Source organism: Penicillium odoratum (assembly GCF_028828045.1).
Source record: "Penicillium odoratum strain IBT 22623 chromosome Unknown utg000002l_segment0_segment0, whole genome shotgun sequence".
Lineage (NCBI taxonomy): Eukaryota > Fungi > Ascomycota > Eurotiomycetes > Eurotiales > Aspergillaceae > Penicillium > Penicillium odoratum.
The window spans coordinates 3,079,518-3,102,415 of NW_026643144.1; the positions used below are offsets into that span (position 1 = coordinate 3,079,518).

Here is a 22,898-nt window from a genome sequence, read left to right on the forward strand (position 1 = left end):
ACTGGAAACTTCCAATATTTGCGAGCGTGCCAACGTTCTTTACTTTCACATATTGACTGCCACTTGGCCCACAAAGGTTGTTACCTCCCTGATCGAAGCCATTTTGGCCACATTTGGGAATCCCAGGTAGTATATAACGGATGACCCTTTTCATCTGCAATTGATCTGTTACTTTTTGATTCATATAATACGCATGATGCAGGTGTAGCAGTAATCGAAGCCTATGGCGGGCCAGAAGTAGACCAGGATCATGCTTCGTCACAGGTATTGAAATTGTTCGAAAGAACCACAAAAAATTGATTCTCATAGGCTGACTTTCAAGTACTACCTTCCTCGTACCAATCCTTGTAGCGTTGCGTGCGAAATAGACTTGCTTTAGGCGATAAGAGGTGGTTTTTATTCTCTCTGGGCTGATGCTCCTCGTCGTCGTACCATGTTCACATATCCTAATGTCAGAATATAAAACACGTCAACCACTCCAGCAATCACCGCAACTGCAATGACAGCACCCCGAGGAGCATCAGGGTCACCGACGCCCGTGAATTGAAATCCCAGTCCGACATTAATCACTCCCAGAACGATCATGATCCGCCCAAACCAGCGGTGTATGTAGGCGAAAGGCCCCTTTCCGCCAGTTTTACGAAAGAACCGATGCTGTAGGAGGCCCATGGCAGGCTGGAATAGAACCAATCCGGCAATCACCACGATCCCAATGATAATATGGTAGTGCACTAAGTTGTGGATTTGCTGGGCCATTGAGACTCCCAGACCAAGTCCTGCGATGGAAACAACAAGTGCAAACAGCTGTAGACCCCCGTGAATAGTCACAGTGTTGGATGCCGAAGACAGATGAAGAAGTAGCGCGGAAAAAGGGAACAGGATGATAAAGGCAACCACCATGAGCACCCCATGAGCAATTTTTTTCCCATGAAAGACAGCCTCTGGAAATGGATAGTCGGCATTGGCATTAGCGCTGGTGCTGACGATGTCGGCAAAGGGATTCACGCTGGTCTCTCCGGTGGCTTTCATCAATTCCACTGTTTCAACGCCCAACACATCATGCATAAGAATGTTTGCCGACAAACTACGTGATTTCAGCGGCATCCCATATCGAACTGCCCAGATCCATGAACTGCTCGAGCTAGTCATATTCATGCTGCCAGACCCCCAATTGATACAGCTGTCACACCTGATATTTGCCGTTATCATAGACCCGTGGACCCCGCTATCATTCATGACCGTAATCTGCGCCGCAGGGTTATACAGGGGCTGGGTATGTCCCGTACTGGACCGTGGGGAAACCGTCACATTATCGCCATATGTATAAGCCACGAACATGTTGGCCCCCGCCATATGGTCTCCCTGGCCCAACGCAAACCACTCTATCCGGCGAGTGGAATTCATTTGAAAATATATGGGCCCGGTTTTGGAGATGGCAGTGGCAGCGGGAATATGGATACTATAGGTGAGTCCGTTCGAGCCCAGCGGAGTAAAGGTTTGGAATTGAGCCACCACGGCCATGATCCAAGGAAACCAGGAACATAGATAGACTTTCATCATCTTAAGACGTATGATTGATTTTATTGTCTTGTTGGAGGGAAGATCACGGCCTAAATACGTTCAAAATGTTGTTACGGTTGATCCCACGGCTCTGGTTACACAGAAGCCTTCAATCAATAGACCAGTCTCCATATCAACCGTGAATTCCTTGTACTCCAGATTTCAAGGTTCGACCTCGTACTAGAGTTATACAAATTGCTCCAGCGCTGATTGGATTGGTGTGACCGACACTAACTCAAGCAAGCACATTCTGAAAACGGTAGCACTTGAGATGCCGCATCAAGTATGACAGATTACCAATCCTCTGGGAGGATCTCCAGCGGGCTTCGCTTGCAAACATTAGGTGGCGGCCCATGTTGCACCCCACACCTGCTGGCAGATTTCCTGGAGAAGTTCTGGAACGGGTGTGATAGAGAAGTAGACCTGAATTTTACAAGCCACAATCCTTATGTTCTTTGGAAATAAAAAAGACGGAATACATTCATCACTCCGGGGATAGCGCTATCCATATCCTTGAACTTCTGTTATCCCCCGAAGTTTCGTGTGGCCTCAGAGCTTGGCGATGGGGGTTCTAAGGTTGTGGCTATGCAATTTAAGTATTGCTTGACAAATGGATCTTCCATATTCGTAATTGAAAATACATCCAGTGGATAATCGTTAGGCAGGTTTTAAGATTGACGATCTTTTGGAAATCAAATCTGATCAGATTGGCTATAGATCAATAGATTCAATGCGATTGCGCCACTATACATACCATGCCGTCAGCGCTTCAGGGAAAAATAAAGATCTAGTTATAATTTTGGAAATTGAATTCTTAACTAAAACATTATTAAAAGTGACCTCGCGGTGCACTATTGCGGCTGCCGTCAGCTAAAATCAGCGAACATCGGTCGCTCTTGGCGAAGTGAAATTGAAATCAGACTGAGTGTTACAGTTCAGGTTATGTATGACTTGCATCGTTATGTATGACTTGCATCACTGAGTTTCAAGAGGCTTCTAAGATTAAATGAAATTGATGTCAATGTGAGAGGCAAGTAGATGTTATTCAACGTAGTTGGTTCTTATGGACTCCTGGTTATGTAAGGGATCACGTGATCACGCGTTCAATTGGTGTCTTGTTTAGCCATGCAACAACTACCTTCTCTTTTTCTCTTCAGAAACGCTCGTCTCATCCGACTCCCCCCTACACAGTCTAGGTAATTTTATCATGAAGGTCTTGGACAATGAAATGATCAGCTTGAATTATGATTCCCCAGGAACTCTCGCCCAACCAAGGGTTTGTTGATACGCGTCGTCGTCCAGGAATTGTCTCGCGTCAAGCCGTCCAGTCTCCTGCCTTCCGAGGCACTTTATACAGCCAAACCCTCTTTTGATCCAACTGTTCTACTACGGTGGGCAGTTGGGGTCAACCACCCTAACCAGCAACTCAGTCGTGTCTTTCGAGACAAGTTTCGCGGGAAATGCATGCCGAACTCACGACCAGCATGTCGATCTTGACAGAAAGACTGTGAAAGTGAACTCGGTTCATCTGTCCAGAAACCTACTATGTCAGAGCTCCAAGAGCCAGGCGTCAGTTTGCTACTCGGGTCAGTATGCAGGTTACAATTGGATGGCCAACGTATGTTGAGGACGGACTTCAAGGAGAAAAAGCAGGTGGAGCACGTCGGACGCCTCGGCATGAGAGGCTGTCTTTGGGGGCATCAACGACTGCGTAGCGAGTAACGATGGATTCAAGCGGCGTTTCGATTCGAACATCCATGGGCATCCTTCTAGAGTGGTTCAGAGATTCGGCGCTAGAGCACGACGGGTTCTATCACACACGCCTCACGGGCAGCAATTTACCATGGTCCACTCGTCGGAATCTATCCTCGTCTCCCTGAATCTGCCCAGGCAATTTTCACAGTCAGGGTCGTCGCGAGGCCATTCTATTTTGTCTGTCGTGAAAGCTGTTTGTTGCTCACCACTTCAAACATTCTAGACCGTTGGCACGCTCCGGATGGCAATGTTTCTTCCCATGATAGTTGAATGTTTTTCGAGTTCGTCCTCCGTGTGTTCTCTTCGACGTTGTCTACCATCAGCCATCCCGTACGTACTCTTACGAAGGAGGTATCTGGGTATCTGCCCCTGCTTTTCACCTCTTTGATCCGCTCCTGGCCCAAGGGCCACTACGTGCCTGGAATCTCGGCACCAGCCCACCTGATTCTACTTTCACTGAGAGATCCTGACCAACCGTGTCAACCATCTCTTTGCAATGTACTTTGCAAATTGATCGATGGGCGACGACTATTCCAACAACGAGCTCCGCTCATTGTTCCTCCCGACGGGAGAAGGAAGCGATTTTTTTCAGGATGTTCTTTGTGCGCTTCAATACCTCGCCTTCCCTCGTTGGAAAGGAAACAAAAACTTGTCCCCGATGGTTCTGTATCACACACAAGAGACTGGCTTGACGGCAGAGGGTTTTCATCTTTGCGAATTCATCAAACCCGAGGAGCGATTTTTCCATCACCCAATTCGATCAATTATATTACGCCCCCACCCAATCTTGATTTTATCCTCAACTGTGCCGGGATTAGGATATGCGAGTCGTACACACTTAGCCTCGCCCTGATACTAATCGTATATGAACTATTTCGCCAAGTCCATCGCTTTTCCAACCAATCACAGTTCTTATGGCTTGATCTTTTGTATACTTTCCTCTCTGTTTCTTCAACCTTCTTCAATCCTGACCTTCCGATTGTGGTTGCGGCATAACGCACGATCCAGTGGATAGCATGGGACCTCTCTCGAGTGAGGATCAAAGTTTTGGCTTGTCCATGCTACCTTCTGGTGCGGTATGCTTACAACCCAGTCTCTTTAACGGATCGAATGAAGCGACCGATGAAAATCATAACAAATTTCTTGCTGTTAAGGTAGGACTGGTAGATTGTTGGAAATCGGGCATTGGATGAAATTTGGTTGGTAGCGTTTCTGAGTCGGGTGGGTGCTGGGTGACCTGCCGTTTCCCCTACTTCGGTGGAGGGAAGCGGCCTTTTTTTCTTATAAGTTTGCCCCCTAGGTTACATTGAATATTGAACCATGGCTAACTACAGTTTCCAGGGACGGTGTGATGCCTTGGTTAGCTCCGCACGGGTAGCCCCCACCCGGGAGGGATTCGGCAAGACGCAACTCTGATTGGTGGACACTCCGGGGCTCAGATGCCTGCATCGCTGAGAGCGGGATCCTTACGCGAGAGTTCTCGGCCTGCTTTATCTTTCTTTACTTTTTACGCTTTTTGCTCCTTCTGATTCGCTAAACATTCCATGGTTCTTATGTACTCTACAGGCTATGACCGACTTTGCTTGGCCTTGAGGTTGTAATGGCCGATCACTCGCTTGCGACTAAGATTGGCGAATCAGCGCCGTCCCCGTCTTCTCGAACTTTGGAAGCCAAGTCCTCCACCTTCCCGTATTTCGCGTACCTTAACCTACTGGGGCATGTCGGACTGTCAAGTTGGAGAACGGCCCGTGGCTACTTTCCCTGAAAATCAAGAGGGTTACGTGGGCCTGCCACGAGATGCCGGTCTAGTGGATCCCTGTTTGCTCTTCGACTATGACTGTGGATTTCTCTCGTGATAAGCGACACTGAACCCGAGTCTCTTTCTCCTCGGAGTGAGAGGCCTGGTTCTCACTCATGTGCCAAGTCCAGGGTCTCTCGTTGTGAACTACTACATATCAAAATGCATCTGTCCAATATGGCTACTCATCCTACTATTTTATCTTCAAGAAGATCCAACATGGGCGCTCCTCACATTCAAAGGCCAGGCGATATTGATGAATACCAAAGATTGAATGATATCCTCTCCTTGCTGTTCCCCTCTACAGTTCAAGTGCAACAGTCGCAGAATATCAATGCTCGGGTTCATACGCTACGGCTCCTCACCCTCTCAAATGGAAGTCGACTCCTTCTCAAGGGCTCACCTCTTCCCGGAACCCCCCTCTTACGGCACGAGCGGTTTTTTCTTGAGACCGAGGCCCGTTTCCTTGTACTCCTAGGCCAAAGTGCCAACCCCTGCATCCCGCAACTCTATCATTACGATCCGCGAGGGGCTCTTCTTGGTTCTGCCTATTTAATACGACAATATATCAGAGGAAGCAGTCTGACGGAAATGAAAAATCATATTACCACCCAGCAACGACACGATATCGACCGTCACCTAGGATTCCTGGCTAGCACTATCGGCCAAATTGTGGCCCCCAGCTTTGGATCTCTGCAACAAGTCGCTATGAACGCTGGGAAACGCTCCTGGAGAGAGGCATTCTGTGGTCTCTTTGAAAGTATTCTCCGTGACGCCGAGGATATCTTCATTCACCTTCCCTATGCCGAAATCCGTCAAGAAATATCCCGTCTATCTAGTGCCCTTGGCGAGGTGACTATGCCCCGTCTTGCGGTTGTTGGCTTTGGCCGACCATGTCATGTCTTGCTGGACGAACAATCCCATCAACTGTCTGGGGTGGTAGATTTCAGCAGTGCTTTCTGGGGAGACGTGTTGATGGCAGAGATATTTGAGGATCCCACTCCTGCAGTTCTGGAAGGAGCAGGCCTACCATTATCCAGAACAAAGGGAGAGGAGATCCGTTTGTTAATGTTAGTGTGGACTGGTTAATGCTGCTTATTTCTCTAAATGCTGACGATTTCTCTTCCACAGGTATTCATGTTACCGACTGGTGTCACAAGTCACTTTACAATATTATCGAGTTCGCGACGAAGCGACGGAGTTTGATGCGCGTCGGAGACTGCTAGCCACCATTACAGAATTGGCGAAAATGGCACCAATTTAAAAAAAAAATAAGATGGAAACCCCCTTGGAAGACAGTGGATGATGCAACCCTGCATTCATTGGAAAAAACGTGATACCCTTGCGAAGTATAGATATGCATTTTGGTGCTCAAGCCTGGTTAAGGTGATTCTAGCGTTTCAAACTCGCGTTCAGCCAATTTCAGCGATGACCTTATCATATTCAAATGTTCATTTCCTGATAATTATATAGAGGATTTATGTAGTAAAAACGAGTAATCATACACGACGCACCTGGGCAGAGATGCGGGCAGTAATTGTGGCCTAAATAATCAGGGATCAGACATTCAAGATCCAGTCCCGTGCCCACAATTACTCATCCGATTCGTCCCATGACGTCGCAGTCTTTGCCCTTCATCATTCAACTTCTTGTAAAGAATTTTATCCATCTTTGTCCTGCAAGACGATATGCTATTTTATCTTCTAAACCTTGAGATCTCATTTTATCAAAGTTCTATTCCCATAGGTTAAACCTTTTCTTTTCATTTTTCACCAAACTAAGAGCAAATTATCTTTTCTCACACCCTTCTTTAACCAAACCCCTCCATTATGCCTGATCTTCGTCGCCAGATCTTTGAGAGCGGCAAGACCGTTTCTCGCAAAGCAGCATCTCGTGAGGCCTCGAGAGCCACCTCTCGCGCTAGTTCCAAGCCGACTTCACGCCAGTCTTCGCGAGCTGCGAGCAGGCAGCCCTCCGACGAGGAGGATGCAGGGTATCTTTCTGATGAAACTGCCATGAGGTAAGCGCCTTTCAGCACTTTTCCATCGTTCTTTTTTTTTCTTATTTCATCTTTTTTTCTCGTCTGTGCGCATTTCAAGTCATCCCCACAGTTCCACTTCGTGGCGGGATGATGTCACTGCTGACGAGGGTTTTTTTCTCTTTGACATATGAATAGAGCATTTCACTGACTGAATGATCCGTATAGTATCGGCTCGATTGATGACGAGAATCCCGAGCAAGACAATATCGACTGGCCCCAGGAACTGGCCGATCGGATCCAAGAAATCCTCGATCGCAAGCGTTCCAGTGTGCAGGGTCGTGAGGAGGCCCTGGCGGCTTTCTGCAGACTTACAAAATATCATTATGCGGTGGAGGAAGTCTACGCATCGGTCGTGGATCTGCTGGGTGCTTTCTCGAAGAGCGCGCGTTCAGACTCTAGCATTCGAGAGATGACACTGGCGCTGCGAGCGATTGAACTCCTTGCCATCACGGCCAGCGACGACAAGATCTATGAAAATATCGAGCCATTTTTATCTCGAACCATTCGGGACTCCTCTTCCAACGCCGTTAAAGCCGCAGCAATTCAGTCTCTCGCCGCGTGCACTATCTTCGGTGGTGCAGGTGAAGATGGAATCCTAGACCAAATGACCTTTTTGCTGGATATTGTCGCCTCTGATGGGAACTCGATCAATGCAGCAGATGATCCAGTCAGCGTGACGGCGGCTTTACAGGCTTGGGGATTCCTGGTAACCGAGATTGACGACTTCGAAGACGAAAGCGAGGAAGCAGTGCAAATCTTCATGGACCAGCTAGACAGCAGCGATTCCGCAGTACAGATAGCCGCGGGAGAGAACATCGCTTTGCTTTACGAGAAGAGCTATACACCTCAAGAAGATGACGATGACGAAGACGAAGACTCTGAAGAGAGTGACGAGCACGAAACCGCCTCGAGCGGGCCGAAGCTCGTCAAACGTTACAACGCCTACCACAACACTCCCGAACTAGAGCGCCAATTGCAAAATCTGGCGCATATCCACTCGAAACAAATCAGCAAGCGCGACAAGAAGTCCCTTCACAGCAGCTTTGCCTCAATTCTCACTACAGTGGAGAACCCTCGTCGTGGACCTCGTTACAATATGGCCATCAACCAGGACACGAACCAACACTACGGTAGCACTTTGTCGGTCAAGATTGGTCGGCACGGCATCATGAGTATTGATCGGTGGTGGAAGTGGACTCGTCTGACGGCACTGCGCCGAACTTTGCAGGGAGGGTTCACTGAGCACTATTACCAGGGCAACCGTGCTGTTCTGAACAATTTGCCCGTGATGCTGCGGAACACGGATCACAGTCATGGAGTTGATCGACAGGGTGCGAAGAAGGCTGCTAAGATGCGGAACTCTCGACGATGGACTGCGCATGAATCCGATGAAGAAGATTAAAGTGGGCCGTTTCAATTATTTTCTTTCTTTTTATGTTTTTTTTAAAACACGTTCGGTACAGTCCACGATGGTCATGATCATGATATTGCTAGCATATTGTTACCCAGCTATATTTGCGATAGCAATGCAAGCATTTTATCCTTTGACCGATGATTCAATGTACAATTTGAGACAAAGTCAGTAAGTGTAGCAACTTAAAGTAACTGCCCTTGTGTCAAAGTGATGGCTAGAGTCATGTCCTTGGTTATTCTTATATCTCCGAGGTCTACAAATCCCTCTGAAAGAAGATGTAACAGTTGAACGCTCTCTTTTGGTATTCTTGGATATGTACAGTAAATATGGACAACCCCGGGCTCCAATGCACCAGGATCCTAAAACTCCTCCCGAACTAACTTAAGTCATGATATACTTGGGACCCTCTCCACCCTGAGGGGTTTGCCAGTTAATATCCTGAGTAGGGACCTTGATATCGCATGTCTTGCAGTGGATACAGCTAGATTCCAGTTAGAGATAGATCCAGATCAAATTCAATGGAGGGGAAAACTTACTTCTGGGAGTTGATTTGGAATCGGACCCCGTGCTTCTTGCTGGGGTCCTCGACATACTCGTACACTCCGGCAGGGCAGAATCGGTTCTCGATGCCCTTGTAAGCGGGCCATGCTAGGTCTGTGTGCTTGTCCCAGTCCTCCACTTGGAGGTGTACAGGCTGGTCCTCTTCGTGGTTGGTGCCCGTGCGGCTCACGCTGGTTAAGATGTCGAAGCTGATCTTGCCGTCGGGCTTGGGGTAGTCGATCTTTTTGTATTGCGAGGCGAGCTTGGTAGCCTCGGCATCGGTGCCATGGTGGTTGAGGGTCCATGGGACGCGGCCCTTGAACACGTAGGCTTCCAGTCCGGAGTAGAGAAGTCCACCGAAGAAACCAAGGGGTGTGTTGAAGGAAGGCCGAATGTTGCGCACTTCGTATAGCTCCTTCCAGATGGAGGAATCGCGGAGTGCTTTCTCGTAGTCGAATAGGAAGACTGTGCCCTTGTCTTCGCCCTTGAGAGCGGAAAATGCTGCCTCGGCGGCAAGCATACCCGACTTCATGGCGGTGTGTGTACCTTTGATCTTGGGGACGTTGAGGAATCCCGCGGTATCACCGATCAGGGCACCTCCTGGAAACGCGCACTTGGGGATGGACTGGAAACCACCTTCGTTGAGAGCGCGGGCACCGTATGAGATGCACTTGCCGCCCTCGAGCACATCCTTGAACATGGGGTGGTGCTTCATCTTCTGGAACTCACCGTACGGTGAAAGCCAAGGGTTGGGATAGTCCAAACCAACCACAAGGCCAATGCTGACCATGTTGTCGCCGAAGTGGTACATCCAAGCACCGCCGTATGTGTCCTTTGGCAGCGGGTATCCCATAGAGTGGGTGATCTCTCCAGAGCGGAACTTCTCTGGCTGGACTTCCCAGATTTCCTTAATGCCCAGGCCATATGTTTGGGGGTCGCTGTTCCGGCGCAGGTCGTACTTCTTAATCACTTGCTTTGTCAAACTTCCGTGGCAACCTTCTGCGAGAAGTGTGACTCGTGCGTGGAACTCCATTCCCCGTTCAAAGGTATCCTTGGCTTTGCCTTCGCGGTTCAGACCGAGATCATTGGTAGCCACACCCTTCACGGACCCATCTGACCTGTAGACCATTTCACTGGCGCCGAAACCGGGGTAGACCTCCACTCCAACCTCCTCTGCTCGCTCAGCCATCCACTGCGTCAACTCGCTCAAACTGATGATGTAATTGCCTTCGTTGTGCATCTGCGGCGGGGTCGGGAGCGGGTATGAGCCGTTTTTGGTGAGGAATCGCATCTTGTCGCTCTTTGCTGGGGTTGCGCCAGTAAAGCGCGACGGGTTGTCTTCGGACAGCCAGTCCGGGAAGAGCTCGTTCATGGCGGTCGGCTGAAGGACATTGCCGGACACGATATGGGAACCAATCTCACCAGCCTTCTCCAACAGAATGACGCGGAAATCCTCATTGCCGGCTTCATTGGCGAGTTGTTTCAATTTGATAGCAGCAGCAAGACCGGCGGGACCTAAAGAGCAATGAAATTCGTTAGATTGGGATGGAATTGCCATGTGACCCACGGCATGTGAAGGATCGCCCTGAACATACCACCACCCACAATACACACGTCCACCTCGTCGGACTCGCGGTCCAACTTCCGGGGATCAAAGTTGCCATTCTCATCAGTAAAACTCCGTACTACTGACTGGGAAAATGCACGCGTCTGGGGATAGGCGAATGTGGTTCGGACAACACGGGAGAAGGGACGAGCGGGACGAGCGGAAGAGAGCGCGGAGGAGACGGAGGGAGTAGCTCGTGCAATCCGCATAGATGATCGCATCTCACGCCTCAGCAGAGGCAAGATGGCGCTCTTGGACGCCATCGCGGGCGCAAAGAATTAGGGAAGTGGGCGGGAAGGTTTTGTCGAGAGAACAACGAAATTAGCTATAGGAAAAGATCATTACCCATCGAAGATTCAATCACAAAGCTTAAAGTGCCAATCTTCAACCTTCAATAGCCGAGTAGAGTAGCTTTTTGGGTTTCTCACAGGAAACGCCGAAAACCGCCTACCCGAGGCCCAGGGATCTACATTCAACCAATCATAATGAGTGTGATTGCCAATTCCCCGCTCATCCGGCTCGCCGAGTGCGGCTGTATGTATATAGTTATGATCGTCAAGCTCATTTAATTCTACTTTTATGGCTAATTATACTCCATACTCCGTGCTCGGTATGGAACTTAATAATTATACTCCGTAGTAGTTTGAGCATAAATCCAAAGAAAGCTGGGAGCCATGTGAAGACTATCATGGTCCAGTTAGCGCCGAATCGTGCCGTCTGGCTAGAAACGGTCGCTTTATGAACGTGGCATTTCCCTAGACTTAGCAATATATAATCCCATACATAGGATAACTTCAAAGAAGAAATTTATCATCAGATTCGCCAACTTGTTAAATATTACTGTTCGGAGTATATGCTTCGGTCCGAGGTCGAGCCCAAGCGACTTCGGCCAGTAGCTAGGATGATTATATAAGCGCCCGTCTAGCCAGTTGGTCTATAGATGATCATCTACTTACAGCCATTATATGTATTAGACATGCAAGCGTTTATGTCTGAAAGTTTGGTTTAGAGTGAGGATTGTTTCTCGAAAGCAATGATCTCAATGTACTTGAGCGCTCTAACGCGGAGATAATTCTTGGATCACTGTAATGCAAATGAATCCCCGAAAGTAAAACCGGACATTGTGCTTATATCCACTTATTTTTGTGTTTCACAGCCCAACTAAGGGCATGAGCTTGTTGATTAAGACTTCGCGGCTTCGGGATCACCTTCAGCAACCAGCTTGCCAACAACCAAGTACTTCTCGGAGAACCGGTCCTCCCATGACTGGAGGTTCTCCAGCTGATCCGCATCCAGGTCCTTCAGGTCATCCAGCGGGGCCGATAGATCTTTGGTCAGCATTTCCTCATCGAAACTCTGGTGTGCCAGTCCACGGGACGCATCACGGCCCGCAAAGTTCTCGTAGGGACCGCCCTAAATACATCACTGTCAGCTTATCAATGCAAAGACCTCTTATCACAACCAACGTACCGGTCCGTAGAAGTTCCGACCAGGGCTCACGTCAAATACGCGACCACGCACAGCGAGGTAGACAGGCCGATCATTCTCGCCGTTGAACTCGATCAGAGTCTTGGGGGTGTATACACGGAAGACCGTTGGGGGCGGCCCGCGCGGGAGCTCGACGGCCTGCTTGGGGCGGAAGTGGAAGTAGACCAACACGACGAAAAGTGAGAGGAGGATGAGGTTGATTGGGGAGGCGATCGACATTCTGTTTGTGATTGAGTCAGTTGGGATTGAGCTCGGAAGCTAATGGTTGGGGAGACAAACACTTCGGCCTGTGGTGCGGAATCTCCTGGAAATTTACATGCGAATTAGTTCAGTTCAAAAAGATGTAATGCGGGGGAGGTAAAATTACCAGGAGCGGCCATAATGTATGGGATAGAGAGTCTGCGTGATTGAAGTGATGAGTGGATGTTGACGGCAAATGGTTCGGGGTCTGCGGAGATCAATGACGGCTTCCCCGCCCCCACGTGATGCTTACCGAGCACTTGGTTACAGGGGGGTTCTGGTATCACGTACAATCCATTATTGGCTTATGAAATATCTTTATTTGTGAAATTTTGAGCAATCTTCATAGGTACATGGAGTTATAACCATAGTGATCCCATGTCAATGATTGGAGAAACCCATTCCGATGAAGCTCTGGATCACGTGCGATAACACGATAAGCCCCTCGTCGAGTGATGAAATCCACATTTCGTCTTCTACTACTTTGCGACAATGACTAAATTCAGACCTTGCATTGACCTGCACTCGGGGCAGGTCAAACAGATTGTTGGCGGTACCCTCAGCGATGTGGCTGAGGATCTCAAGACCAACTACGTATCCAAGCTTCCGGCCAGCCACTATGCGGATTTATACCAGAGGCACAATCTGCGTGGAGGACATGTGGTGAAGCTTGGCCCGGGCAATGATGAGGCAGCGAAAGAGTCATTGAGTACATGGAAAAACGGATTGCAAGTTGCCGGTGGCATTACCGATCAGAATGCCCAATATTGGATTGATCAAGGTGCAGAGAAGGTAAGTTCCCCGCATTGCGACAATCTATAGCGAACTTCCAAGCTCTAATCGGATTCAATTGAACATAATAGGTTATCATCACATCATTCCTCTTCCCGTCGGGCAAATTCTCGCTCGAACGGCTCCAATCCGTCCTTGCCGCACTGGGTGGTGACAAGTCGAAGCTGGTCTTGGACCTAAGTTGTCGCCGGAAGGATAACACCTGGTTTGTCGCGATGGATCGTTGGCAGACAATTACCGAGATGGAAATCAACGCTGGTAGGACACAAGAGCCCCATGACGAGAATTGGGTACTGATGAATTGATAGAATCAATCGCCTTCCTGGAGCCTTACTGCTCCGAGTTTTTGATCCACGCCGCAGACGTGGAGGGGTTGCAGCAAGGCGTAGACGAAGAATTGGTTTCCAGACTGGCCGAATGGTGCACAATTCCCGTCACCTATGCTGGCGGTGCTCGGAGTATCCAAGATCTGGAAAAGGTGCATGTTAGCAGCAAGGGCAAAGTGGATTTAACCATTGGAAGTGCCTTGGATATCTTTGGTGGATCCGGAGTGACCTTTGATGAATGTATTGAGTGGAATAGAAGCCACTAAAATGAATAAATACAATGTCAACATTCGAGCTATAAGTTCATGATAGCGTCGACTTGCGAATGTTTGCTTGTATATAGTGATGACTAAGCTGTAAATCTTTCCCCCACGAAAAGAGTCACATTCTCCAAGGTCAACAGGTTGAACGTGTGAGGCACTAGGAAGCGCCAAGATGGTCTACTACTTCACCTCAAACGTTGTCAGTCCGCCTGCGTTCATCTACGTTGGAAAGGACAAGTTCGAGAGTATGCCACCCACAAACCTGTCCGAAAGGAATGCGCCTAACAGTTTCGCTAGATGAGGACTTGATCGAGTTTGGATTGGAGTCAGATGTCTGGTACGTGTTCGCTATTGATTTGCCTTCTCTCCAAAGACTAACAACTCTCAATAGGGTCGGTCTTCTTGAGTGCCTGCGTAACTATCCCCTACGCGATCATTCTAACAGCCGTCTAGTTCCACGTCGATAACTTGTCCAGCGCTCACGTCTACGTACGCTTACGGGATGGAGAAACGTGGGATCAGATCCCAGAGAAGCTTTTGGAGGATTGCGCACAGTTGACCAAAGCCAATTCGATTGAGGGTCAGTCGATGCCTTGCGAACAATTCCAGTCCCCGGCTAAAGCTAAGACTAATTATGGGGCATAGGAAACAAGAAGGATAATATAACAATCATCTACACACCATGGTCCAACCTACAGAAAGATGGCTCTATGGCTACCGGACAAGTCTCGTTCCACAACCCGAAGCTTGTCCGCAAGGTGCTCGTGCGCGCACGCGAGAACCCGATCGTCAACCGACTCAACAAGACCCGTGTCGAGAAGTTCCCCGATTTCCGCGCCGAGAAGGAGGAATATCTGAAGAAGAAGCGCCAACTCGAGCGGAAGGCTCGTGAACAGCTGAAGGAGAAGGAGAAGCAGGAGAAGAGGGAGCGCGAACAACTCAAGTGGCAGAAGGACCATGCATATGATGATATCTTCAGTGAGGAGAACATGGAGGGCAGCAGCAACCAGGACCGGGACCCGGATTTCCTTGACGACTTTATGTAAAGGGTTTTCAGTTGGATATGAAGTTATGAACTCATCTGTCATTTTCTTGTTCCTGCAAATAGTTACAGCAATGTACGCCAAAGGGGAAGATAAGTCGCTCGAATCTTGTTCATGGTATTAACATGCGGAAAACAAAAGTTTACATAGCGAATAGACCAGATCTTCACATTGCAAATGTTACTCATCTAAAGTTTCGCTCGGAAATCATGTCGTAAAGATTCCAGGCCCGAGGGTCCGTCAAAGATTTGTTGTTCAGTCATGCGCGTGTTGATCTGGGGATTCAAGTCAGGATTCGTCACAAAGACCAGGACAGTTTGAACTTACGTATTGAGGTCCGAGAGCGTCCACTGTTTCCACTCCAAGCAGACGCATGCATGTCTGACTTTCATCGGACAGAACTGTGAGATGGTTAGAATGAGACTTGGTTCAGGAAAGGTGACAAGATAACATACTCTGCAATACCCGACGGACACCGTCCACACCACCTGCTCCCAGTCCCCAGAGAGCAGCACGTCCAATGCCCACTGCTTTGGCACCCAGACAGAGCGCCTTGACGATATCGGTGCCACGACGGATTCCACCATCCACATAGACCTCGAGCTTGTCGAAAACCTCGGGGCAGTATTTCCGAATCTCTAGCAGGGTGTGTACCGCTGGTGGTGCTGTATCTAATGCTCGTCCACCGTGGTTGGAGAGAATAATTCCCTTGACTTGTGGAGTGTGCAATGATGCGAGATAAGCATCTTCATGTGTTTGCAGACCCTTGAGGACAATGGGCAGATCTGTGTGTCTGGCTAACCAAGGCAAAGTCTCTCGCCAGGTCAAGGTTGGGTCTGTGCCTGCAAAGAGAGTCTTGCCCACACCTCCTGATGCTTCAGATACATCAGGGGTTCCTTTGGACCTGTCGGCCTCCTTCACTCCACTTGGTGCCGCTCCCGCCATGCTGTTTCGTTCATCATCTTCCCGCTTTCCCGGGACGGGAGCGTCCAACGTCAGAACAATAAACTTGATTGCTTTTAGCTTGTTGATACGCGCCAACATTGACGCGCTCTTCTTTCGATCAATTTGTACATAGAGCTGCCATCCAAATACTTGGTCCGGGGCGGCATCCTTCACGATCTGCTCCGGGGTCATGGATGCATTATTGGAGATGATCTGCATGGCACCAAAACTGCGACAGGCCTCTGCAATTCCTGCCTCGCCCGATGGGTGGCCCAGACGGGCCATGGCAGCAGGAGACACATAAAGTGGCATTCCCAGTTTATGACCTAGCACGGTGCTGGAGAAGTCGCAGCGCTCACAGTCTCTGAACACTCGTGGTCGGAGAAGAATTGACCGATAGACTTGGTTGTTGAAATTCTTGGAAAATTTGTCATCGGCGCCGGACCAGTAGTATGCCCATGCCTTCTTATTCACTTGCTTGGTGGCAACCTCCTCGATCTCATCTAGATTGAGAAGGGTTTCAATAGGGGGAGGTCCTTGCGCGGGCTCCTGTGTCTCAACCGGGGCTTCTTTGGGCAATGTGCCCATATCCACAGTTCCGAGGCATTGCTCCGGTTTGAGTTCTTCCTCCAGAATACCCGGAGGATGAATTGGATCATATTCCTCGGTAGCATCCTTCCCTGCAAGCTTTAAAATAATCTTGGCACCACCGGGGTGGCTTGACAGGAAGTCGGTCACCTATTCTAGGGTCAGCTATGGTCATAGGTTCCATAAGGGGCAACGAAGACTCACATCATAGACCTTTCCATATAGGACGACCCAACAGCTCTCGCGAGTATTGTGCTTTGCGACTAGATTGACGTCAGAAATGGGCGCAGGAGGAAGTACGGAGAATATGGCATACCTTCTGCTGCGTCGAATACTGCCATTTTGTATCATTGGAGCCAGTTGGATGCTCCAGGGAAGAAATTATAAAGGAAAGACAAGTTATCGGAGAAATCGCCGACCACAAAAGTGTGGGGGTGTCAATTGAACGGCGACTGGAAGGCCCAACGAGGCAAGTTCAAATGCCGCATTAGAATCCCTTGAACGTCATTGGTGGGGAAATTGGAGAACAATTTTTGTAAAATCCCCGGAATTCTTTCTCCACATGAAATTGTCCTCCTCTACAGAATGGATGTAGTCCTTACTCTACCTAGACTATAAAAGTATGGTAGAAGTATATGGTTCTGGCTGAGTGGATATCTATGTAATTCAGGCTAGGATTACCTGAGATAATATGTATTTTAATTGATACCTGGGTACCAGTTCAAGAAAGTTATCTATCTCAGAAAACATATTAATATCTTTGGTCTTTGGATCAAGATTATGAATTTAGACCAACATTGGAACATTGCATCTACAGATTTATCCCAACTCTGTTCTGTTTGTACTGGTAAAAGGCTTATCCGCCGTGTGGGAACCACTCGGTAAGCCCCGCGGTTCAAACCCACGTCACGTTCAGTATTCCTTCCATCACTGAATGAACATTTGAACATTTGAACCATTGAACCTTATACATTATACATTTGAACCTTGGAAAACTTCAAGTTCCTTCACAATGCGTCTCCCCTACGCCCCCAATACCCCACCTGCCGATGCGTCCGCCGACACGGCTGATATCTATAACCGCATCGCCGCCCGCCGAAACCCTCGTCCATTGATCCCCCTCGATCTATCCCTCCTCCACAGCCCACCCGTCGCCGATGGCTGGAACAGCTTCCTTGGTGCCATCCGCACCCGCACAATTGTCGATCTTGGTATCCTGGAGTTGGCTGTGTGCCGTGTAGCTGTACTGAACGATGCCGTCTACGAATGGAATGCCCATGCGCCGCTTGCACTCAAGGGTGGCATTAAGCCCGAAGAGCTACATGCTTGCCGCACTTTGCCGTCGACTGCAAAGGGTGATCTCTCTCAATTGGAAAGTAGCCCACTTACCCCCCAGCAACGGGCGGTGCTACGCTACACCGATCAAATGACTGTGACTGTCAAGGTTGACCAGGAGGTTTTCATCGAGTTGCAGAATGTTGGATTCAATGATCGTGAGATTGTTGAGCTGACAACTGGTATTGCTGGATATAACTGTGTGAGTCGGTTTTTGGTGGCGCTTGATGTGGGTGAAAACAACGATCGTCAAATGAAGAGCGTCGATGAGCTGGTTGCGGCGCTGCAATAAGGCGTTGAAAGATATAGCATGTGTCCAAAATATGTATATAGAAAATGACAAAGTGGTGCTATCAACACATGTCCACTTCCAGGACTACCTAGGTAGTTCCTCAATACACATCGTGTATGTAAGCTCATGGAAGAGGTAAAGATCTATTATAAGCGCATCGAGTCAGGTCACAATTCATCCTTGATGCCCTTCTCCTCCTCCTCTTTTAACCTCTCTCCGTTCACATTAAACCACCAGGCATGCAATGCATCTTTGCTGTGGGCCGTCTTGCCTTCTGCCCACTCATCCCAGGGCTTCGGACTGAAGATGTAGTGCACATTCTTCACACTCTCATCACGCCAGATGGCATCGTGCACTCCCTCCCACCGAAGAGTCTTCAACGCATTGTAACTGTACGGAAGTGATACCCAACGTCCGCGGAAGATATCTTCCAAGAGGTTTTGATCCGGGAAATCATATTCTAACGTGGCCGGGGTGGCGAGCTGGTTCACAATCTTGTCGTAGATTTCCTTCGACGGGTTTATGACTAGAAGGCCGCCGTTAAGTATGCCCAAGCCAGCGTCCGATCCCGGGCCAGTAGTTTGTGCGATGTCCGGGGTGGAGTGTTGAGTGGTGTAGGCACAATTCGCCGGGATCCTGTCGATGATTAGACTGGATATAAACTTCAAGACTGACAGAATAGATTTCCCCATACCAATTTGAAGGATAGTGGGACTTCTTGAGCGGATTGCAAGCACAAGCAGGACTAGCTGCAAAGACTCGATTGCCATTACCGGCAGCAGAGGGCGGGTCGAGTTCGAATTCCATCAGTTCATCCATGTTTTTGAGAACAAGCATATCGCTGTCGAGCTGAACCAGACGGTCGTATTGCACAAGGGAGAACGAGGCAAGTTTTGACCAACAGTCATAGAAACGTGGGTCATTTTTATATTCTCTTGGTATGGATGGCAGCAGCTGGGGAACATGCTGCTTGAGGATACCGCGCGCATCCAAGGCCTTGTGGCCCTCGGCCGAGAATGAATCTGTGTACAGAGCCACAAGTGGATACTTGGAGCCCACTTTCTTGAGCGAGTAGTCCAGAGTCAGAAGGCCCGGCAGATAGGCGATGTTCGTGATGAGAGTTGTCCATACTGCGACTGTTACTTAGGTGTCATTGGAGTTGATGGAGTAGCGCAAACCTTTGCTCGGACGTGTCTTGTCCCCAGCCATATTGGATGATATAGCCATTAGATTGCTATAATTATTGAGCTTACAGATCAATGAATCTCAATTGAGCACTTTGCTTCTTGGGAATTTCAAGCAGATAAATGACCTAAGGCTGAAGTGCTTGCTGATGGGAGGGGTACGGATGTTGTTATCGTGGAACGATAGAAGCCACATGGTTCCTTGATCTACTATGTTTATCTCTTATCGCTTATCAACTTTCATATGACGTGATCTTCTTGTTTACAATGAGAACAACTTCAACTTCAACTTCTCAATCTGTTTTCCTACCTCCCAGAACTCATCTGTAATTCATAAGCCTTGTCACTGACTGCAATCTTTCCCTTCCCAGCAATCATCAGGCTATGGAATTTTCCTTCCCCACAGCTGCTAGGGCCCCAAGACTGTCGGGCGAGGCGATTCCACGCTAACCCACGCTAGCTCAAGTGGGGATTTAGGGATTGCTAATTGATCGAAGGAGTAGTTACTGGGGTGGCTTGTCTTTTACATATTTCTTCCGACCTCTTTATCGCCAACGTTGACCTATTTAACTCAAGCCCCACTATGGCCCGCGTGAGACTCAAACAGCACCACAAGTTGTGGCAACTTAGGCCGAGGGCTTAGGAGCAGAAAGCCAAACAATGCAATACAAGCGTGAGTTCCCCGATTATTGATCTTAGTACTTTCTTCTTTGATCCATCCCCGAGCATCTCATCCAAGGTTCTGTACAACATCAGACCTACTACTATGACATTTCAAGGCCAGGCAAGCACCACATCGACAAACTATCACATCTTCTTATTCGAACCAATATTGACTTTCATACAGGATAGCGGGAAGTCCCGACCGACAAATATCGTTTCAGATGATCACAAATCGATCAACTGGTCCCGCGGCGTATCTCGCAGACTTGCTGGAGAGCCTAGGACAAGTGACGCTTGAGAATGGAGGAACCTTCCTGAGCAAACTTCTTGATCACCGTGCCGATTTAGAATATTTAGACCTATCCCACGCAAATAACAACGTATCCCTAGCCTATATCGACTTGGTGAATGAAGTTATGGAGGCCTATATCTATTCGAAGCTCCCTGGTCAACATGCCGACCGCAGTATGCTCAGCCCGATTGCCGCTTCTCCTGCCACTGATCAGTTCTTGCAACTGCTAGATCACGTAAAAACTCAGGTCCATGAACGAGCCATCAGTGCGGCGGTCTACCCAGCGACCGTCTTCCCTTACAATCGAGCAGTGGACCGCACAAGGCATCTGCTAGCTGTTATGGGCACTAACTTGGCGGATCCTCGTGTGGCAATGGGAAATTGCCATCAGATTATCCGCAAGAGATGGCCTAGCTATCAGTCTTTCTCCAATACGAATCTTGCAAGTCTAGCAGATCAAGTGCTACGACGCTCCATCGCCACAGAGACTCTGGGATTGCTAGAGGAGGATTTGATTGCCATCACAGGCGAGCGCTTTGAGACGGAAATTTACCAATCCGCATTTCCCCCTGGGTTCCCCTCCAATTGTCCTCGCTATCAAGGAGTGGCATGCTAATGGGGGTCCGCCACTGATGAAGAAATGCTGAAAATGGACACCTCTAATGGTCTGACTAACGTTCCACGGGAGCTGATGCCATGCACTGGTTTATCCTTGCAAGATATCGCGGAAGTGAAGTCCTTCGTACGCAGTTCATAGGGGGTCGACTCATCTTGACTGCTGAAGATGGCGGCTCGATTCTTTTGCAGTGACCTGGCGAAATTGCGTCTCTGCAGCTCCATTTGGATCAGCCCACATGGAACCTTGACCCAGCAGGTCTGCAACGATTTACAGGCTTTTCTGAGCCTCAGGCGGAAGCTAGGGTGGAGTACCAACCTGCTGGATGCCACACTCAGTTCTCTTGTACGATGTACTGAAAGCTCTAGCGAAGGTGTCTCAGCGGCCTGGGTCGAAGAAATTGCAAGCATCAAGCGACTCAGTGAGCTTTGCCAACAAGAAATTGCTTGACTCTTGCCTCTTTAGGCTGATATGGACACGAATGGACCTGGGTCTCTTTATGCTCGCCTCTTCTTGATCCCTCAATGCCATTTTTTTAATAGTGTGTTCCGACACCAAGACGCTGCGGGGCGTTATCTTGGACCTGAAACCGAAGTCTCTATTGAGAATGTTGCCAATGAATTGATGGTTGCGATGAATGTGAATACCAGAGAATTTTCAGAGCTTCTGAAAGCTGCACATCTCAATGGACACTCGACACTCACCATGGCTAGTCTCTCACAGATGTACCGAATTACGTCCGTGAGCCAAATATTCAACATACCTTTGCAGCAGTACACCGAATTGACGCACTCATTCATTGAGAGCGACCTTTACAAGTGTCCTTCCAGTACTTTGGACCGATAATGAGTTGGAAGCGTCTGATGGACGCTGGATGGGCACTGCGGGATATGAAGAGTGTGGTTCGCGATCCTGCTTCTTCCATTCCAAAAACGATAGAGCAACATACCGTGATGCAAGTTCTCAAGCTTGATTTTGATGAGATCCAATTCTTCGGCGATGTACAGGCCGGAGATATCTCTACGATAAACCGGCTTTTCCAGCAAGTCAATTTTCAAGCCCTCGCCCGGATAATTCTGGCTCAAGTGTGTGATTATGTCCTATTGCGCGATCAATTTGGCTGGTAAATCGCAAAGCCGTGTTGGAGCTTCTTAAGTGGTTCAGACGGCGGGATAAACCCGTCAGTCTGGTCGATATGCTAACCACACTGTCTGGGTGGTCGAAGGACCAATTCAAAGTGCTCCTTGAGGTGCAACTTCCCGGCTGGCAGGAGAACATGCTGGTGTCTCACTTACAAGAAGGCTCAAATCTACTCAAACTGTTTGCAGCACTGCGCTATCTAGATGACCTCCGTCTCAGCAACGTTTCAATTTCTCAGTTGTCAGACTTGGCGTTACCAGGAAACAATCTACAGCTCTTCGCTGCTGCAGATAGCCTCCAATCTCTGCTGAACACTACCCAAGCGAGCACCTCTGCTGACCAGACCACATCTTTCGCAATGGCTAATGCTGAAGTCCGTGAGAATCAGAGGACGGCACTGGTATCTTATCTACTTCAGCATAAGCATATCATCAACCTGCAGCTGGAAGATGCCGACATACTCTTTGAATACTTCCTCATTGATGGAAGCATAGACACTCAGGCAAGAATGTCACGCTTTCAACATGACATCTCGGCAGTTCAATTTTACGTCCAGCGGTGCTTACTAGGCCTTGGGAAAAGCTACGGTGTTAAAATTTCCGACCTCAAGCATCTGAGGCGTAAGTGGACTCCGCTGAAGACGTACAAAATCTGGGAGGCAAAGCGGAAGATTTCCTTTGATCCAGAGAACTCCCACGTTATAACAGATTAAACAAATTACCTAGGTATTTAATCAAACCTTTAACCTTTATGTATGTAGGAATTCCTCAGGCTTGTTGTTTAATTCAACCTTAGAATGCAGGCAAATACTTTTCAAAATGTCATGGGATGTCGATGGGCACACATGTGAATATTAATTAAGCTTTCTACATATATATCTGTGCATGTAAAAGTATTTGGCATACATAGCATGATATGATATTCTAAACAATTAATGATTGATTAATGTTTTTACTACCATACTTTACAGATTGAAT

The 22,898-nt window shown here is 48.5% G+C and overlaps 13 protein-coding genes across 13 annotated transcripts; 8 read left to right on the forward strand and 5 right to left on the reverse strand.

Annotated features, from left to right (window-relative positions):
* Positions 1-396: 396 nt before the first annotated feature.
* On the reverse strand, positions 397-1,521 carry N7520_003193 (cytochrome and DOMON domain-containing protein; the record flags this gene model as incomplete). Its single annotated transcript, XM_057137128.1, has 1 exon — positions 397-1,521. The coding sequence occupies one exon, from the start codon at positions 1,519-1,521 to the stop codon at positions 397-399; it is 1,125 nt and encodes a 374-aa protein (XP_056999814.1).
* Positions 1,522-5,332: 3,811 nt separating this feature from the next.
* N7520_003194 (phosphotransferase family protein) lies at positions 5,333-6,377 on the forward strand (the record flags this gene model as incomplete). Its single annotated transcript, XM_057137129.1, has 2 exons — positions 5,333-6,183; positions 6,245-6,377. 2 exons carry the CDS (start codon positions 5,333-5,335, stop codon positions 6,375-6,377), a joined length of 984 nt encoding a protein of 327 aa, XP_056999815.1.
* Positions 6,378-6,942: 565 nt separating this feature from the next.
* On the forward strand, positions 6,943-8,556 carry N7520_003195 (IFRD domain-containing protein; the record flags this gene model as incomplete). The annotated part of the gene is made up of 2 exons (XM_057137130.1): positions 6,943-7,133; positions 7,320-8,556. 2 exons carry the CDS (start codon positions 6,943-6,945, stop codon positions 8,554-8,556), a joined length of 1,428 nt encoding a protein of 475 aa, XP_056999816.1.
* Positions 8,557-8,949: 393 nt separating this feature from the next.
* Positions 8,950-10,977, reverse strand: N7520_003196 (electron-transferring-flavoprotein dehydrogenase; the record flags this gene model as incomplete). The annotated part of the gene is made up of 3 exons (XM_057137131.1): positions 8,950-9,049; positions 9,105-10,623; positions 10,704-10,977. 3 exons carry the CDS (start codon positions 10,975-10,977, stop codon positions 8,950-8,952), a joined length of 1,893 nt encoding a protein of 630 aa, XP_056999817.1.
* A 919-nt stretch (positions 10,978-11,896) lies between these two features.
* On the reverse strand, positions 11,897-12,421 carry N7520_003197 (cytochrome b5-like heme/steroid binding domain-containing protein; the record flags this gene model as incomplete). The annotated part of the gene is made up of 2 exons (XM_057137132.1): positions 11,897-12,127; positions 12,185-12,421. 2 exons carry the CDS (start codon positions 12,419-12,421, stop codon positions 11,897-11,899), a joined length of 468 nt encoding a protein of 155 aa, XP_056999818.1.
* A 513-nt stretch (positions 12,422-12,934) lies between these two features.
* Positions 12,935-13,826, forward strand: N7520_003198 (1-(5-phosphoribosyl)-5- ((5-phosphoribosylamino)methylideneamino)imidazole-4-carboxamide isomerase HIS6; the record flags this gene model as incomplete). The annotated part of the gene is made up of 3 exons (XM_057137133.1): positions 12,935-13,234; positions 13,306-13,492; positions 13,543-13,826. 3 exons carry the CDS (start codon positions 12,935-12,937, stop codon positions 13,824-13,826), a joined length of 771 nt encoding a protein of 256 aa, XP_056999819.1.
* A 169-nt stretch (positions 13,827-13,995) lies between these two features.
* Positions 13,996-14,869, forward strand: N7520_003199 (uncharacterized protein; the record flags this gene model as incomplete). Its single annotated transcript, XM_057137134.1, has 4 exons — positions 13,996-14,068; positions 14,121-14,215; positions 14,277-14,403; positions 14,469-14,869. 4 exons carry the CDS (start codon positions 13,996-13,998, stop codon positions 14,867-14,869), a joined length of 696 nt encoding a protein of 231 aa, XP_056999820.1.
* Positions 14,870-15,054: 185 nt separating this feature from the next.
* N7520_003200 (FMN-dependent alpha-hydroxy acid dehydrogenase) lies at positions 15,055-16,740 on the reverse strand (the record flags this gene model as incomplete). Its single annotated transcript, XM_057137135.1, has 5 exons — positions 15,055-15,141; positions 15,194-15,267; positions 15,322-16,549; positions 16,604-16,662; positions 16,716-16,740. The coding sequence occupies 5 exons, from the start codon at positions 16,738-16,740 to the stop codon at positions 15,055-15,057; spliced, it is 1,473 nt and encodes a 490-aa protein (XP_056999821.1).
* A 671-nt stretch (positions 16,741-17,411) lies between these two features.
* Positions 17,412-18,026, forward strand: N7520_003201 (carboxymuconolactone decarboxylase family protein; the record flags this gene model as incomplete). Its single annotated transcript, XM_057137136.1, has 1 exon — positions 17,412-18,026. The coding sequence occupies one exon, from the start codon at positions 17,412-17,414 to the stop codon at positions 18,024-18,026; it is 615 nt and encodes a 204-aa protein (XP_056999822.1).
* Positions 18,027-18,193: 167 nt separating this feature from the next.
* Positions 18,194-19,235, reverse strand: N7520_003202 (glycosyltransferase family 8 protein; the record flags this gene model as incomplete). The annotated part of the gene is made up of 3 exons (XM_057137137.1): positions 18,194-18,662; positions 18,721-19,162; positions 19,205-19,235. The coding sequence occupies 3 exons, from the start codon at positions 19,233-19,235 to the stop codon at positions 18,194-18,196; spliced, it is 942 nt and encodes a 313-aa protein (XP_056999823.1).
* An 859-nt stretch (positions 19,236-20,094) lies between these two features.
* On the forward strand, positions 20,095-20,781 carry N7520_003203 (uncharacterized protein; the record flags this gene model as incomplete). The annotated part of the gene is made up of 1 exon (XM_057137138.1): positions 20,095-20,781. The coding sequence occupies one exon, from the start codon at positions 20,095-20,097 to the stop codon at positions 20,779-20,781; it is 687 nt and encodes a 228-aa protein (XP_056999824.1).
* Positions 20,782-20,949: 168 nt separating this feature from the next.
* On the forward strand, positions 20,950-21,231 carry N7520_003204 (uncharacterized protein; the record flags this gene model as incomplete). The annotated part of the gene is made up of 1 exon (XM_057137139.1): positions 20,950-21,231. One exon carries the CDS (start codon positions 20,950-20,952, stop codon positions 21,229-21,231), a length of 282 nt encoding a protein of 93 aa, XP_056999825.1.
* A 745-nt stretch (positions 21,232-21,976) lies between these two features.
* On the forward strand, positions 21,977-22,633 carry N7520_003205 (uncharacterized protein; the record flags this gene model as incomplete). Its single annotated transcript, XM_057137140.1, has 1 exon — positions 21,977-22,633. One exon carries the CDS (start codon positions 21,977-21,979, stop codon positions 22,631-22,633), a length of 657 nt encoding a protein of 218 aa, XP_056999826.1.
* Between the last annotated feature and the right edge of the window lie 265 nt (positions 22,634-22,898).